The following is a 16,035-nucleotide window of genomic DNA, read 5'->3' as shown; positions in this document are numbered from 1 at the left end:
ATTTATAAAACATTCAAAGAAGTATTATAAATATTAAGTTATACATACAAATTTTCTCAAACGTATAAGTAAATCGTATATTATCTGAAATATCATTTGTTACAAAGAAACTGATTTGGAATATTACTAAAATAAAATACGTTTGTCAAATGACGCTAACAAGAAAACTATTTTCAAGCAATTTGCAAGCTTTATAATTCTTTATACCCATGGCTCAAAGAATTATATTATAATGTACCACGGGTTCAGCCAATTTCATCAAGAACCAAAATCCATGAATTGTACGAGGTTCTTTAAATTCATTTATGCTATCGCTCGAATCTTTAAGTTAGAAAGTAACATGATGTATATCTTCTTCGTCTAAATTAATTGTATTATTCCGTTGACATATTCTTGCGACTCGAAGTTCGCCTCGGCCTGGCCGAACGAGCATACGAGCAAACAAGTCGTTAGAAACCGGCTTAAGAGGATTTTCGAGTCGATCGATTCTCTGGAGGGCGATCCGACATAGGCATCCGTTTAAATTCCATTTGCTCGGATGATTTAGCTGTATGGGTCCGCAATTAAATCAGATTTGAATATTGGCTTGTCGCGTCGTTGTGTTACGATTATTTCCGTTACGGTTTTTCATCGCTCGAGTTTATACGAGTATCGCTGCGGAACGCATCGCGGAACTGATATTACCATGTCCGCATTATCGCCGACATATCCCTACGCCCTGATAATCGCGGTTTCCCGACGATGACGGGGTAGCGCGGCGCATCAACATCGCGCGCTTATCGCCAGCTTTTAGAACCGACGACGACACATGAGCCGGCACCGACGTTGATCTACCTTCGCGCTCGTTTCTACTCGCCGACCCTGACCGAGGGTACTGCTCTCGCAACCGGCTTGCAAGTCGCTACCGCCCGTGATTTTTACAAAATTTCTTTGTAGCTCGGGTTTGCGACGGCGGCGGTTCTGCAAATCCGCTTACCTGCCTGCTTACCTGCCTGCTGTCGCTCGCTCGAATCGTGTTTATTTGCTGTCGTATAAAATCGCGCCCGGAATTCGGAAGTGGCATTCGTCGTCGCAATAATGTTACGCTGCGTGTCGTGGATCGTCCTTGAATCTGATTGAACGTTGAATATTTTTGGATTACGACGTCAAGCAAGATGGATGACGACTGAGAACGTACAAAATTATGATGCTATTTAGTTTATAATGGCATAAGACGATATCAGAAAATTATATACATTACAATAATATAATAAATAATATATCATGTATAAAATGCAAATTTTCTTCGACGAATATTTTTTAACGATGGATACATAGATTCATGTTATTTATACAAGCGAAATGAAAGAATATACATAGTGCGAGTAGATTTAGTAATTTGAAAAATTTAGAAGATGCAGAAAATTATATCTAGAAGACTGGAACTGAGTTTATGGAAAATTATGAAAAGTAGTTTTTCTCACTTGACGCAGCATTTCGCAAACGTTATATATATATATATATATATATATATATATATATATAAAAATTATTTTTTTTTGCTAAAATTTATTATATAATAAATATGGAGTAATTAATCATTTTATAAAGAAGCATGAGATCATCTCATTCATATAAACGATCAGAAATCATGTGCAGTAATGAAAAAAAATAGATCACGATCTCGTTATGCGACTCTGCGAATGCGAACTTTATCACCGTCGATGATTGCGGGCGACGTTTCTTTATACAATACGATAACGCGACATATGCTTCTCCTCGATTACTAGTCACGTTCGTGTAACAAATAAAACCGCTAATCCGTCACTTGGCCGTTCGAGTTGCGGACAATTATCGGTGTCCTCCATCATGCGAAGATGCCTCCCTATGCTGCATTCATAACATTGTTTTATTTTCGCACATATGATAAATATATGGCGTACACACACGTGTGTGCTTCGTAATCGAATATTCGACGTAAACTTCTTTCAAATATTGACTCTATCTGTCATAATAAGTGTCGACTGCTGCTTCATTCTATCGCGCACGTCACGCAGATGTTCTACCCGCAATATTTCAATCGATTACGTATCGAGCAATTTCAGGTCGTTGGAAGTGGTTATTCGCTGCGGGCGAGCAAAACTTTATTTTTTTCCTCTCCCATGCGCTCCACTTGCGCAGTTCTGAGAAACTCATGCAATTTAGCTATAGGAATGGAATTCACCCGGGAGTGTCACTCGCGCGATGCTTTGCCCAATTGAATGGACCTGAATTATCATAGCACAGAAGCGGTTATTCACCTTTGTTTGATTATTGTTGAATAATATTTAAGATAATGCATTTTTAATATATAAAGCACGTCAATGATGAGCCATTGGATTAGGTGTAATAATTTTAAATATAATTAACTCTCAAAAATTACATAATGATGGACGTTTCAGATTTATTTGTCCTTTATCAGCATCTGATTTGTTCAATCAATTAAAATATCATTTATAAAATTATAACAAATTACTTATTATAAACCGGTGTCGCAAGTACAAAAAAAAACTTTGTGATCATGATCAGAACGCTTACAATATTATAAATTCTCGGAGTCTAACAAAATTTTTTTAAAATTTAAATCTTGTGCTATCACTCCCAAATACGCCTTCCATTTATGTCAAAAAAATTCTTTAATTTCAGAGTCGATTTGCAGAAGTCTTGAAAAAATTCCTCAAACTATGAAGTAAGATATGTTCCTCAGTCGTCATCCAACGTATCGTTAGTAGAATCTTAATTTATTTTTAAAAGTAATAATGGACTAATTATTGAATTTTTTTTATATGAATGGGAGGCGTATTTGGCAGTTGCTATACCTAATCCAACGGTTCATCGTTGACCTGCTTTATACATTGATTTGCTTTTTCATAATTGAGCTACGAGTACGATAATGTATTTTACTACATCGAAATGTGAAAACTAAGACAGCCGTTTATCATTTTTCTTGTCTTATTTTTGACACGCAATTTTTCACTCGTAGGATATGCCAAGTACCTTTTTTTTTACCTCAAACAGTCCTGAATGAAAACATTTCGTCGAGCACTCCGACTCAACTCGGAAACCACACACGGTTATAAATAGTTTCGTGCACGACCACACGTTCTTTATTATCACTCGGTGAGGTTGGCGAACAGATATCGCGTCCATATTTGAAACGCTTAGTCACGCGACCTCGGTGACTTGAAAGGCTCTTCTACTAGTTCTCCAATTAACTTGTGAAAAATACTGCTGCCCGAGATGTTCGATGCGCGCTTCGCAGGAGCGCCGTCGCGTGCGTTGTTATTAAAGAAACTTCCGCGATCTCCTCGGACCCGAAATGTTCCGCATGAATTCGTCTAGTTATCCATCACTTCGCGCGAAGCTACTTAAGATATAGATAAATTTTCTGCTCTACCACGCGAAACGATCCTTGCATCACGGTTGACACGGCAAGGTCGGTAATTTTTGCGAATCGTTCTGGAATAAAGAGATGTGCCTTCTCTTCGGCGAGTAGTTTTTAGTCCTTGACAAAGTACATTCCTTTTTTCCATGATAGTCGAGTGTAGCATCGGAAATAATGAAGTCGTAAGAAATGTTAATCTTGAAATGCAAAAAAGAAAACAGTGCGCTGCTCCATCTCAAACATAACTTGAAAACAGTAATTATATAATAATTCACTATATCGATGTAAGAGTTCAATTGCGGAAAAAACAATATTGCTAAAATATAGATTTGAAAATAATTATGTGGAATCATACAAACAATTGTATTGGATGTTTGCTTAAAACTATTTGTAGTTGCATTACCATGCTCGGTTGCCCTATGTAATTGTTTTGAGAGTTGAAAATTATTTTCTGATCTATATCTAGTTAAATTTTTAGATGCTGCAGTAAAATTGTTCTTTCCGTGTAGGATAACGCGTGTTTAACAAGTTTTCAATTGCGAAAACTTGCTAAAGATATTAACTTATACCCATATGGTTTTGTACGTAACTTTGTTTCTTAATTATGTATAAAGAAAGAATCAATCACGCCAGCGCTAGTTAAAATTATCTACTGTTCGAGTAATTCTCTGTCTCTCTTTCTTCTTCTATTTCTAATTCTACAAAGTAATAAAATCAATTAAATTTCGCTTGACATTAACTTAATAATGTTTACGCGAACGGCAAGTGTCGTAAGCACGCACTCACACCAGAATGAAACGCACTCGCGCGTTACTCGCGTAACAGTTATTACGGGAACCGCGCGCTTACGAGCAGATAATCGTCAAATGATCGTTCCAATTAACATCTTAATTTCGCCTCACCCGAAACGAATGTCTCTCAGCCTCTATAAGGTTTATTAACGTGACGGAGGTTTTACGCGCTCCACCCATTCGTCGCGCACCACGGCGAGATATAATTACACGCATGCACGCGAAACAACATCGCGATTTACACCCACGACGGACGGTGAAAGTACAAATGACCGCCGCCTGCATACTTATGCAGTTACGTTCCCTCGGGCTCTTACGTCGCGAGATTATCGTGCCGAACTCTCTCACGTTACATTCGCGCGTTACATACGTTAATACTAAATAAAGCGTCGATAGGTATCGGCACCGATACGCCGCGCCGCCGAGACACGCCGCATTCTTTCACCGTCAGTTATTGTGCAGTCGCATAATCGAATTGACAAGTATGTCGAAATGAATGCGGACCCTTCTTTCTGAGAAAATATTAATATGCGCGCTCTGCGCGCTGCGACTTTGTATGTAAAACTTTGCGAAACGGCATTGCCTCATGTCATTGTAATGTCGCTTCCTAGCTTACGGGATTTACAACCTCGCAGGGAGAGAAAGACCGTCGTGATCATTGTGTGCATAATAATATCACATAATAATTTGTTAGCATTTATTCCCGCTATTAGAATGATCTAATAATAGTAATACGATACGCGAGTATCATGTTTATCTGACTAATTTACACGTTCATAAAAAAACAATTCCATACTAATGACGTCTTAAAATATTCCTCGTAGATTTATTCTTTAAAAATTCAATTTGTTAATTTAAATAGATAAGTTAAAATAAATAATAATAATGAAATAAAATGATAAATCCTGTGACTGAATACAAGCAGACCTCAGGCTTTCAATTTTAAAAGATGATAGTGCACATTTTAATTTTGAAATAGTAATTATGATAATTACACTACTTCAGAATTACCATGTAATTATATACGACTTTAAAATATACTACTTCAAATAACTCTACCATTATGTAATGCACTATTTGAATTTTCAAATTCAAAGAATGATAGTGCACATTTTAATTTTGTAGTGATGAATCGACAACTCTTTCTTTATCGCGCCAAAATAATCCGTATCGCGCTGTGCTGAATATCGTGCGGATGCACATAGCATGCTCCACTCCCTTATCAGGTAGTGCTCACTTATAGGAGTGGCCAGAATTACCAATTTACTGATAAAAGAAAGAAAGACTCGATCGTATCGCTGATTACAGCATCGATTTCATGAGTTTAAAAATCTAAAGATATTTATCTAAAGATATATTGTTATTACTCCGTTTTTTATCGATTATATCCTGTTATTCGCTGATGATCGCGTTCTGCATGGAATGCGATAATTCATATTCATAGAAATTATTATGTATTAAAAGTGGCATAATCGAGAGAACGAGAATTCATCACAGTTATTGAGACGCAAATCAAGTCGATAATTAAATAAAATGTATTCGATAAAATAAATTCATTCATGTTTTTAAATTTGATTAGATTTTATTTTCCAATAACTGCGCTCGATTATTTCACTTTAAACTTTGCATATCGACAGTCCTTAAACCAATATTGGTTAAAAATGATGTGTTACGTAATCCTGCAAGATCATTATAAGTAATTTAAGACTTTTACAGACCGCGGTCCGATTCACACTCAAATATACGATTGGTGTTATTCTATCTTTATCGTTCATTGTACGTTAAATGATAGAATAATGCCAATAATACTTCGAGCGTGAATTCGGACAAAGATTAGATTAAATAAAAAAATAATACATGTCACAGATTTCCGAAAACAATCATTCGAGAACAATTGCGTTACATCGACGTTACACTGACTGAGACAAAGAATAAAACAAAACATTTTTACTTAAAAATTTTTAATAAAAAAATCATTCACTCAACGGGTTCGAGTAGTTTATTTACTTGCAATTCATGAAATATTTATGTAAACAAAACAAAGAAATAATTTTTAATCAAAAATTTTTTTCTTGCAGTCCTAGAAACGATTTACTATTGGTTATTTTTATATTCAAGATAATCCGATTTTTTTAAATCTCATAATACAATTTGATTAAATCAGATAATATTATTAGTTTACACGTAAAATCGATATTTAAACGTAAAAAAAATGTGTAGTAATATAAAATTATATATTTAACGCAATACGTCTACGCAATACGTTTACGTAAAGGTAAATATTTTTACTTAGACAGAACAAGTGTTTGCGAGATATGCGGTTTTAAGAAAGCTTATTTTCTTCATTTACAAAACTTTTTTTCTGCGCGAAGCAAAATAAATGGATTCTGAGAAAATCGATGATCAATGATCGATGACAGATCATCGATCGATGAGACACACGATTGCCGAATCGGTCTTTCGTCAACTGCGCCTAACAGCAATTTCGATTTCTAAGCGCGTTAATGATTCATGAAACACTGGTGGTGCCGTAGCACGAAAGCGGCGCGACGAAATTATAATACGTATACTATAATTATAGTGCGCAGTCAGCAACGGTGCTCCCAGTGCTCCCAGTGCTCCCAGTGCTCCCAGTGCTCCCAGTGCTCCCAGTGCTCCCACCGCGTGGTCGGGCGCCGTCCAATGCCGCAGTGAAAAGTGACGCTAGTCGCCAGCCTCTCCGAACGAGTGGTTACGCCCCGTGCAGGGTCAGACTCGCGGATCCGCGCCGCGAGTACCTAGTTATGTTTACGCGGTCATCGCGGCTGCCAGGCCGAGCGAGCGAACGAACGAACACGAGCCGTCGTCGGCGCGTCGCGCGTGTCCGTTCCTCCGGAACTAATCGTCGCCAGTCGAAGAAATCGCCGCTCGGTGGTTCGGTCGTTATCCGCGCGATGCGATAAAATACTTTAACCACGCTCGCATGAACGACGCTGATGCGCCCGTCGCTCGCCGCGTGTATTCTCCACGCCGTGTTACGTGACGTACGCGCGTACGCCGATCACGAACGCAACAAGGCGTGCTAAGCGCGAGAGCTAGCGCGAGTGGACCTGGCGAGAACGAAGTTCGGCGTGCGCGCGGTGTGTGTGTGGGATCACCGCGATCACGACGGTCACCGGCGTGTGTGACGACTCGCGACGCACTCTCCTGGGGCTTTTCCATTCGTCACATCGCTCGAAACCGTTTCGTGAGAGCAGTACGCGATAGCTGCAGTTCTGTCAACTCTCTCTCTCTCTCTCTCTCTCTCTTTGTGTGTGATCTGACGCAGTTTGCGGCACGTTTCGGAGTTTGGTGTTATCGCGAAACGTAACGTTCGATAGTGGCATTATCAGTCGTAGATTCGGCGCTCGCACTGTCGCACCGTCGCTCCGCGGCTGTGTCGTGTCCACGCTTCTTCCGTGAATTAGCGCGAGATTTTTTTTCCCCGTCGTTTCAACACACGACGTATATGCGTAACAGCATCGTTAGCGTTTTTTTTTTTTTTTTGTCTCGTCTGTCTCCCCGGCCACTTGATCCTTGGTGAGCGAACTACCGCGTACGTACGGTAGTTCCCGCCGGAGTACGCGCGGTCACGTTGCACCGCGAGGATCTCAGGTGGAGTGTGTTGATTTTGTTAGCCGAGACGCGGCGAGCGCGCGTTAGCTTCCATTAGCTGGCCATAATTAATATGCACTAGCGCGCGAGGCAGAGCCCGAGGTAGTGCACGTACCCTCCGGGTGACTATTGTGAAAGAGAGAAAGGAACATCTGGCGTAGCGGAGGTGCTAAACGCTTCGCCGCGGAGACTCTAAGAGCTCCTCGATCACGTCCACGTGAACTTCGTCAGGAGGTTCCACGAAGATCCCGGCGGCGCGTGGGGATCTTGTAGACTTTGCGAGAAGCGGTTTGCACGACGGCGAGACGACTCTCGAGACTCTCTGACGAATGCTCCCCTAACATTCGACGACGAGGCTAGCTAGGTGCGACGTGAACACTTATTATTTCGCCGCTGTATTAGGAAAAGCGAGAGCGAAGAGGATTTATCGAATCGGGACTCTTCGCGAAACCGTCAAGCTCCTCGATGAGCTTGAATGGCGACGATGGGAGTTATTGTATATATTCCAAGTAGGTAATTTCGTTGCACGGTGTATTTTCACTCTTTATGGCTTCTTTTTTTATTATTTAATTAACCTAAGCTAAACTTAAACTGATGTTTTACCTAATGAGTTTTACCTCTGGCATCGTAACAGGTGAAGCCTATATTGGGTTAGGCATCAGATTAGATTTAACCATAAGTTAACTAAATAATGAAAAATCGAACTTATGACGTCCATCACTTTCCATCATGCTATTTCACTTCGAACTCAAGTCAGGATCATTTATTTATTTATTTGTTTTTTAACATTCTAATCAGCAATGTTTTTTTAAAAACGTTTTTTTAAATTTAGAAAAAATAGCCTGCTGACTGGGATGACATCTTTATGAATCTCTCACAGCTGCCAGAAAGATAATGTTAAGTGCCAAACGCGCGTCTGATAAGGAAAAACTTGGAGAAAAAAAAAACGATATCGACAATATGACTTTCGAAGAGCATTTCTCATGTATTTCCCTACCGCTTATCTGCGACGTAACGTTCACTCACAATATCCGGCCAGTAGAAATAAAACATGAAAATTGCAATGTCACTCGAATTTCCATGCCCGCGATCGCGTCGCGTGTTTATCGACCCTGACTCGCGCGACCAGGAAATATATAAAAAAAAGAAAGAAATAGCGGATAGCGTCTCTCAATCGGTGCCTTATGAAAAAGATAGCAGACGATGTACATATGTATTTACATTAGCCGATCATACGATCTGCGTCATCGGTGCGATACGCCGACCTATATGACAACGCGATTGACTCGTGCCGCGCCGCTAATGAAATCATCTTGGGGAATAATGAAATTAGAATCAGTCCAATTCTAATGAGTTTGGTTTGAATAAAAATACGCGTTACATAATGCGGCGAATTGAATCAAATGCGCGGCTGATCCTTGAGAAGCAACGCTTGACGACGTGATAACAGTATCGTCTGTGTCATGCTGAGTCATGATAATTCGGTACCTGATACATATGTGCATTCGAGCTAGTTGTAAATTGACTAAGAGTAATATGAAATAATACTTTATAATTTGCGACGTAGTATAACGGATTTATTTAAAAAAAAAAACCAAACAAAAAATAGAAATAGTATGAATAGAATAAAATACAACGTGATGAATTATTGAATAGAATTATCTTCTCTAAAGAGCATCTTTTTTAATAAAAAGTATAAACGGTAGAGAATACTAGAGAGTATAAAGTGCTAATTTATATAAAATCCGCGTAATATTAATAAGCGTTGTAACAAATGGAAATCTGGATCTGAATATGTGCAATAAAGTTAATTGAAAAGGGGAAAAAAGAAGAAATAAAATAATAAATATTGATAAAAATTTTTAATGTAGCGCAAATATAATTCTAGGAAGATCACTCTTATCACCTTATTTACAAAAGACGGAAATGAGAGTAGTATCTCTTGCTAACATCTATCATTTGAAAGCATGATAAGAACGATCTATCATAATATTTGGTAATCAATAATAAATAGCATTTCGTAACACTCGCGATATGGAATTTTATTAGGCCGATTGGGGTCGTTCTTAAATTCATTATTCAATAAGAGAGAACAGACTTCAAAATTTCCTGATATTTTACATATATTACATACCACAATATATCTCGTAGTGAAATTGCGAGCGCTTATATTTTAATTTGTTTATATAAATATTTTTAGAAACGGATATGAATCAAATATGAAATAAATATGTAAGATTAATCATGCAATGCTCAGAGCAGCAAGTTGAAAAGAATGTGGCGCATTTGCTTTCTCGTAACTAGTTGATAATAACGACGACTTGAAAACCTGAAACTAGTCACGTACATTTCGATGGTACTCGGTGACTGCTTCTGCGAACGTTGTATCAGCCGCATTGTACTCTAGACACCGTATTCCGTTTCGTATTGAGAAGGGGCACGTCTACTAATACGGAAATGAAGAATTTCTCAGATGACCTTGTCTTTCTTACAAGCCGTATAAATAAGTGGCTTTTAAGTGTAAATATTTTTTAACTTACAAAAAATATTTTTTTTCCAGTGTTAATTGACAATGACTAACGAGATATTTAATTTATCCATAATCGCGCGTATTGTGAATGACAATAAGCAGCATCGAATTGTGTGTGAATTGAATTGTAAAAGAAGTTTAGATTGTTTATGAAGAAAATAAGATAAAGTTAGAGTGGTCTTCGATTATCAGGTTCACTTCATGAAAACAGTATTTCTATAATATAAGAATAGCCGCGTTGTCGCGGTACAATTTATAAATAGAATTAAAATTTAATAAATGATATTTACAATATTCTTCGTAAAACCTGAAAGCTATATTCGGAAAGTAATAATTTTCAACTGTTGAGAGATGACATATCTGTGTGTTTTTAACTGACTCTACCGACAATAATTTACGAAAATAATTCTATACGAGACTAACACAACTTTGTTATATACATTATCAGTCGATATTTGCTTACAGAAATGATAGAACTTTATATACGCATGTAAAATGAGACAAATCGATCGTCTGTTTCAAAATAACTGTTCATAGGTCAGTGAAGAGCAGTTTATTTCTTGCAACTAGTGCAACATTGTTTGCAACATTGATAATCTGCTGATAACAGGATTTGCCAATGTGTCTTCCCTATATGTTTGCACACCTTTTTCTTGTCAGTCTTATCTCACACAATCGGCGTGGACTTTAAATCCGATTGATATTAATAGACGTGTTTGATCAATGATATATCTTTTACATTTTTAATTATCTTGAATCATCAAATTTCCGTAAGTTCTCCTTTACGTAATCTCCTTTATGTAAAATCTGTTTAATTATATGTATTCTAATAAAAAATATATATATGTGTATATATATACATACATATATATATATATATATATATATATATATATATATATATATAATTATCTAAGTAATAAATAAAAATTGTTTATATGCATTGCAAAATAAACAAGTATTAGAAAATGATTTCTTCTGATCAATAGTGAGCCACTCTACTAAGTTGTGATAAGTTTTACGTTTTTTTTCCTATTCCTACATTAAACGAAGAGTATTCCGCAGATAGTGTACTAGTAGTCGTAAAACTTGCGCATGTTGTAAATAGTCGTCCGTGCAAAAACCGGTTGTAGCAAATGTCATGTTTGCGAAGAAGTGTTTGCTATCGAAAGGCCCGAATACCGACATATCAGAAATTGCATTCGTTCGTCGGTAAAACGCTTTTTGTAGTTAAACTTGGCGCAAACACGATGTTTGTACCGAAAGAACGTCCTCGAAAAATTTTACGCGAAATATAGACGACGGCCTACTTCGGTATGCACATGCTTTTAGGATTGTAGACAAAGCTACGCTCGTAGAGATAAGAAATGACTATATCAGGTCTAAAAGGACTTAATACTTGCGCTGTATATTGAAACCGTGTTAACCGTCATTATTGTAAGCCATGTTCCTATATTATTTGTATAATATAAAATTCTCTAATTTATTATATTTTCATTGTGTTTCAGGCATGTACACCATGCGCATGTTGGATAATGGTAGCAACAATGCATCCGGACCTACTGGTGCAGCGGCCTTATCGGGTGTCCAGCCGACTGGCGGCACAACTTCGACGGTTACGAGTGTTACGACTTTACCTGGTGTAGCCGATGAGAGGATGGATGCGTCAAGTGATAGTGCTGTCAGTAGTATGGGTAGCGAACGCGTACCATCTCTATCGGATGGCGAATGGATGGAAACTGGTTCAAATTCCAGTCATACTCAGGCAGACTCTCATTACACTATGGATTACGCGAGGTAATTAATGTCAGAAATGCGTCATTCTTGACAAAGATTACAGAAATAAAAAAATAAAAAAAAAACGATAATGAATGTCTTCTTTGATTAGTCATGAATAATCGAGAAATAAAATGTAAGAAATGTCATATTCGATTAAAGCACAATAGTCTCTTTATTTAAGTCATGAAATAATGTTGGCTGCCTCATTTTCAAGATTTTACGATTGTAACTGATTGTGAGACAAATTTAGTGTGTAGTGTACTGCAACATTTATCAATGATCTTTTTGATTGTGTTACAGCAAATATCGCATGCCATACGATTGCAGCTATTCAGTGTCTGCGAGAAATGCCGGCTCGCCGAGATGCCAAACGGAACGAGCGGTACCACCAGTCGCACAGAAGAAACATCAAATGTTCGCTAAGCGATATTTCCAGGAACAAAGCACTTGTTAGTATTTAGAAGTAACCTTATAATTGCAGTTTTGCAAGTCGTTATAAGACGATGTAACAGAGTTTTAATCATTAAACAACTTTCAAACTAGGCTCACCTTTAGGGACTACCGCACATCCAACCACTCCAATGAAATATGACTATGATACGCATACAGTTGGTGCAGGTGCACCGGGAAATACATATTCTGGACCAATCGAGGGTGCGACCGGGCCACAGCCAGAAATTAAATATAGTTGTAGCGTGGATTTCAGTCGTCATCAATCCGGTAAGAAGAACTATATATAGGTATAAAATATATTACAGACCTTGTTAGGAATAAATAAATAATTTTAAATAATATTTATTTTTAGGACGATCTGTAATAGAACACGTTCATCATAATCACACCTATCATTTACCTGCCGAAAGTTCAGGATCTCTTCAACGTCCCGTTTCCCGTGACAAGAAAGGTAATTATCTTTTCAACATTTTTGATAGTTTATTTTCTCTCTGGATTTTCTATCTAGAATTATCAATATTAAATATTCATTTGTACAAAACATAAATTTCAGTCCGCAAAAACGACGCAGAGGAACATCTAACGAGAGATGAGAAGAGAGCAAGAGCATTGAGTGTACCGATTTCAGTCAGTGACATCATCAACCTTCCCATGGACGAGTTTAACGAACGTCTCAGTAAATATGATCTCAGCGAGGCCCAACTGTCTTTAATACGCGATATTAGAAGACGAGGCAAAAATAAGGTTGCCGCACAGAATTGCCGCAAACGCAAATTGGATCAAATCATAAGTCTAGCTGACGAAGTGAAAGAGATGCGAGATCGTAAGATGAGGCTTATTCGCGAGCGCGAGTTTATGCTTCTCGAGAGACAGCGGGTGAAAGACAAATTTAGCCAACTTTACCGTCATGTTTTTCAGGTTAGTATTATTAACGATTGCATTTTTTGCAATTGTATGTAATTTAAGTAGTAATTTATTTACTTTAATCTTTGACTATATAAAATTAAAGACGATAAAAAAGAAACTCTATAATATTTAATAAATTATATTTTAGTCTTTGCGGGATCCGGATGGTAATCAGTATCATCCGTACGAGTATAGTCTTCAACAGTCTGCAGATGGGAACGTTTTGTTAGTTCCCAGAAATCAGACGAATCCGCACCAGTCACGACAGTCTTCGATGGAGCCGAAGACCAAACCCGATCCCGAGCACAAGGAATGAACTATTGAGGGATCGTATGCCAATGTGATTGATTATTGAAAAACTTCTGTTTTTCTTGGCGCAGCGCGTCCAAAGCGCAATGAAAGCGAACACGGTGCTGGGGAGCGAATATCGTACGCGTTATTAGATTTATTGCGTATAATTCGGAAGAGTAGAGTTCATGGTCTTATTAGACTTGACACACCTTGCACTGTGTCCGAATAAACAACGAAATTTGTCAAGAATACTTGCTTACGAATCGCGATTACGCGATTTCTGACAGATGACTTTTTAATACATTTAGGGAGATAGCAGGAAAAAAGTAGGATTTAATTGTCCTAATAATGAGGTTTTTATGTGCATGGGTGATGCTACAATTTTCAGTTACTTTGACTACCCGTATTAATACATTTTCACCCTCAAAAATCATAACTTCATATATTTTCTTTTCATTTTCATAAATCAATGATTTTTATATTACAGAAAGGAGAGCATTGCGGGTATCATTGTATTTGTTTGTATATAATGTACTTTGTCTGTTGTGACTGTCTTTAATAAGACCAATTATAATAAAATAAAACCGGTTAGCTTTATAAATTTCCTATGCTTTATTTAAGCTACATCAATAGAGGGTCTTAAAATATGTTTCAAAAGTTTATACTGGCCTTATAGAGCGACACATAATATTACTTGTGAAAACATAATGATATGTGTTATAGTATGCGAATTTCTCTGTGATTGCCTAAACAAATCACGATGTCTATAGCATTAAAAGAAGATTACAACTATTAATATACGTAAATAGTAAGAAAATATAGTAAGATGGTTATCATATTGTGGAATCATGCACGAGAATTGTTGTGTCACCATAATTGAAACAAATCTGAATTAATCTCTTATTCCAATTCTTCCTGCTTTAAGCGTAAAATTACTTGTTATCTTCTTAATATAAACGTACAGTGATATACATTTATTTTTGTTTACATTCACGAAACAAATCTTATCGAGTTTTGATATAATTGTTTTTATGAGTTATATTTTTTGTTTATGATATATAAACTGAATTATATATTCGGAAGAAAATTTCATAGGTATAAAAGCATGACGATTGTGTTGAACGTACCTCTCCAGTGATTTTTACGATTATTATTCCAGTTGATTGAGTACATTATAGTGATACATTTAATTGCCAAAATTATGACACTCTTATAAACTTATCGCGAAAGGAACGCTATGGCACTGAGTACATCGTGCGCATGTGACAATGCTAATAAAATGTTAATCACCCGCGTATATATTATTAAACAGACTTTGTTGTGTTATTGAAGCTAGAGAATACACATGATTTGAAACGCTTACGGTTCCAGAAGCGGTAGTGTCATGAATATATAATGCAAAAATTGTAATTGCATTTAATTGTGGATAAAGTAGAGTGGAAAGCGATAAAAGGCAAATGATTGAGGCATTCATAGGATATAACAAATTTGCAGTAACTAATCTCCATTTTGTGTTCCGTATTGAAAGCAGCTTAAACGGATAATACTTTAAATTTCACTCCATTCAGGTAGATCACAAACACAAAATGCATTGTAATGTATATTACAAATAATATAGTAAATAATACAAGTATGTGAATATACACTTGTACTGCGACGCGCTGTAATGTTACAATATATTAAGAATAGCATTCATTGAAATACGAACAAACATAATAAAAACATATTTTTATAAAATAAAGAAATGAGAAATGTTCAGGTATTTCACATTTGCCTTTTTATGTATATATTAATGTAGCTAGTATAATTTTCTATAAATATTATATATAAATATATATATATATATATGAAATAAATGTATGTATTTATATGTATATGTACGTGTATATATAAATACATATACACAAAGAGTATGATAAAATATATGTTATAATGTTAAAAAACGAATGAAAATGCAGTTTATGTCAGTAATTACTAATAATCAGCTCCTTATTAACATACGCAATTGTACTCATACTATTGGGTGTAGGATGCCTTTTACATATTGTACTTAGCGAGCGGAGATCTGGGCAAATCATTGTAAAAGATAATATTAATTTATAAGAACTCTGTTCGTCTATTGTACAAAACAATTTGGATTCGTGCAAACTTGCAAATCCATCTACTTTGCAATGAAGATCTCCTTCTGTCATTAAATTTCTATATTGTATAAATAAAGCTGAATAAAAACCTCTGGGGAAAGTATCGTA

The 16,035-nt window shown here is 36.7% G+C and overlaps 1 protein-coding gene across 7 annotated transcripts in view; it reads left to right on the top strand.

The window, feature by feature from the left end:
* LOC105193215 (segmentation protein cap'n'collar) overlaps positions 1–16,035 on the top strand; it is a 112,206-nt gene extending 96,171 nt beyond the window's left edge. For all 7 annotated transcript variants that reach the window (XM_011157583.3, XM_011157582.3, XM_011157584.3 and 4 more), the window contains exons 8-13: positions 11,866–12,154; positions 12,437–12,585; positions 12,680–12,856; positions 12,942–13,040; positions 13,143–13,507; positions 13,644–16,035. In XM_011157583.3, the coding sequence (XP_011155885.1) occupies positions 11,866–12,154; positions 12,437–12,585; positions 12,680–12,856; positions 12,942–13,040; positions 13,143–13,507; positions 13,644–13,811 (1,247 nt within the window). In that variant the 3' untranslated portion in view covers positions 13,812–16,035. The remainder of the gene's footprint in view (positions 1–11,865; positions 12,155–12,436; positions 12,586–12,679; positions 12,857–12,941; positions 13,041–13,142; positions 13,508–13,643) is intronic.

This window comes from Solenopsis invicta, chromosome 16 (genome assembly GCF_016802725.1).
Source record: "Solenopsis invicta isolate M01_SB chromosome 16, UNIL_Sinv_3.0, whole genome shotgun sequence".
Lineage (NCBI taxonomy): Eukaryota > Metazoa > Arthropoda > Insecta > Hymenoptera > Formicidae > Solenopsis > Solenopsis invicta.
Note: the sequence above shows the minus strand (reverse complement) of the source record. Positions and strands in the feature narration are given on the sequence as shown.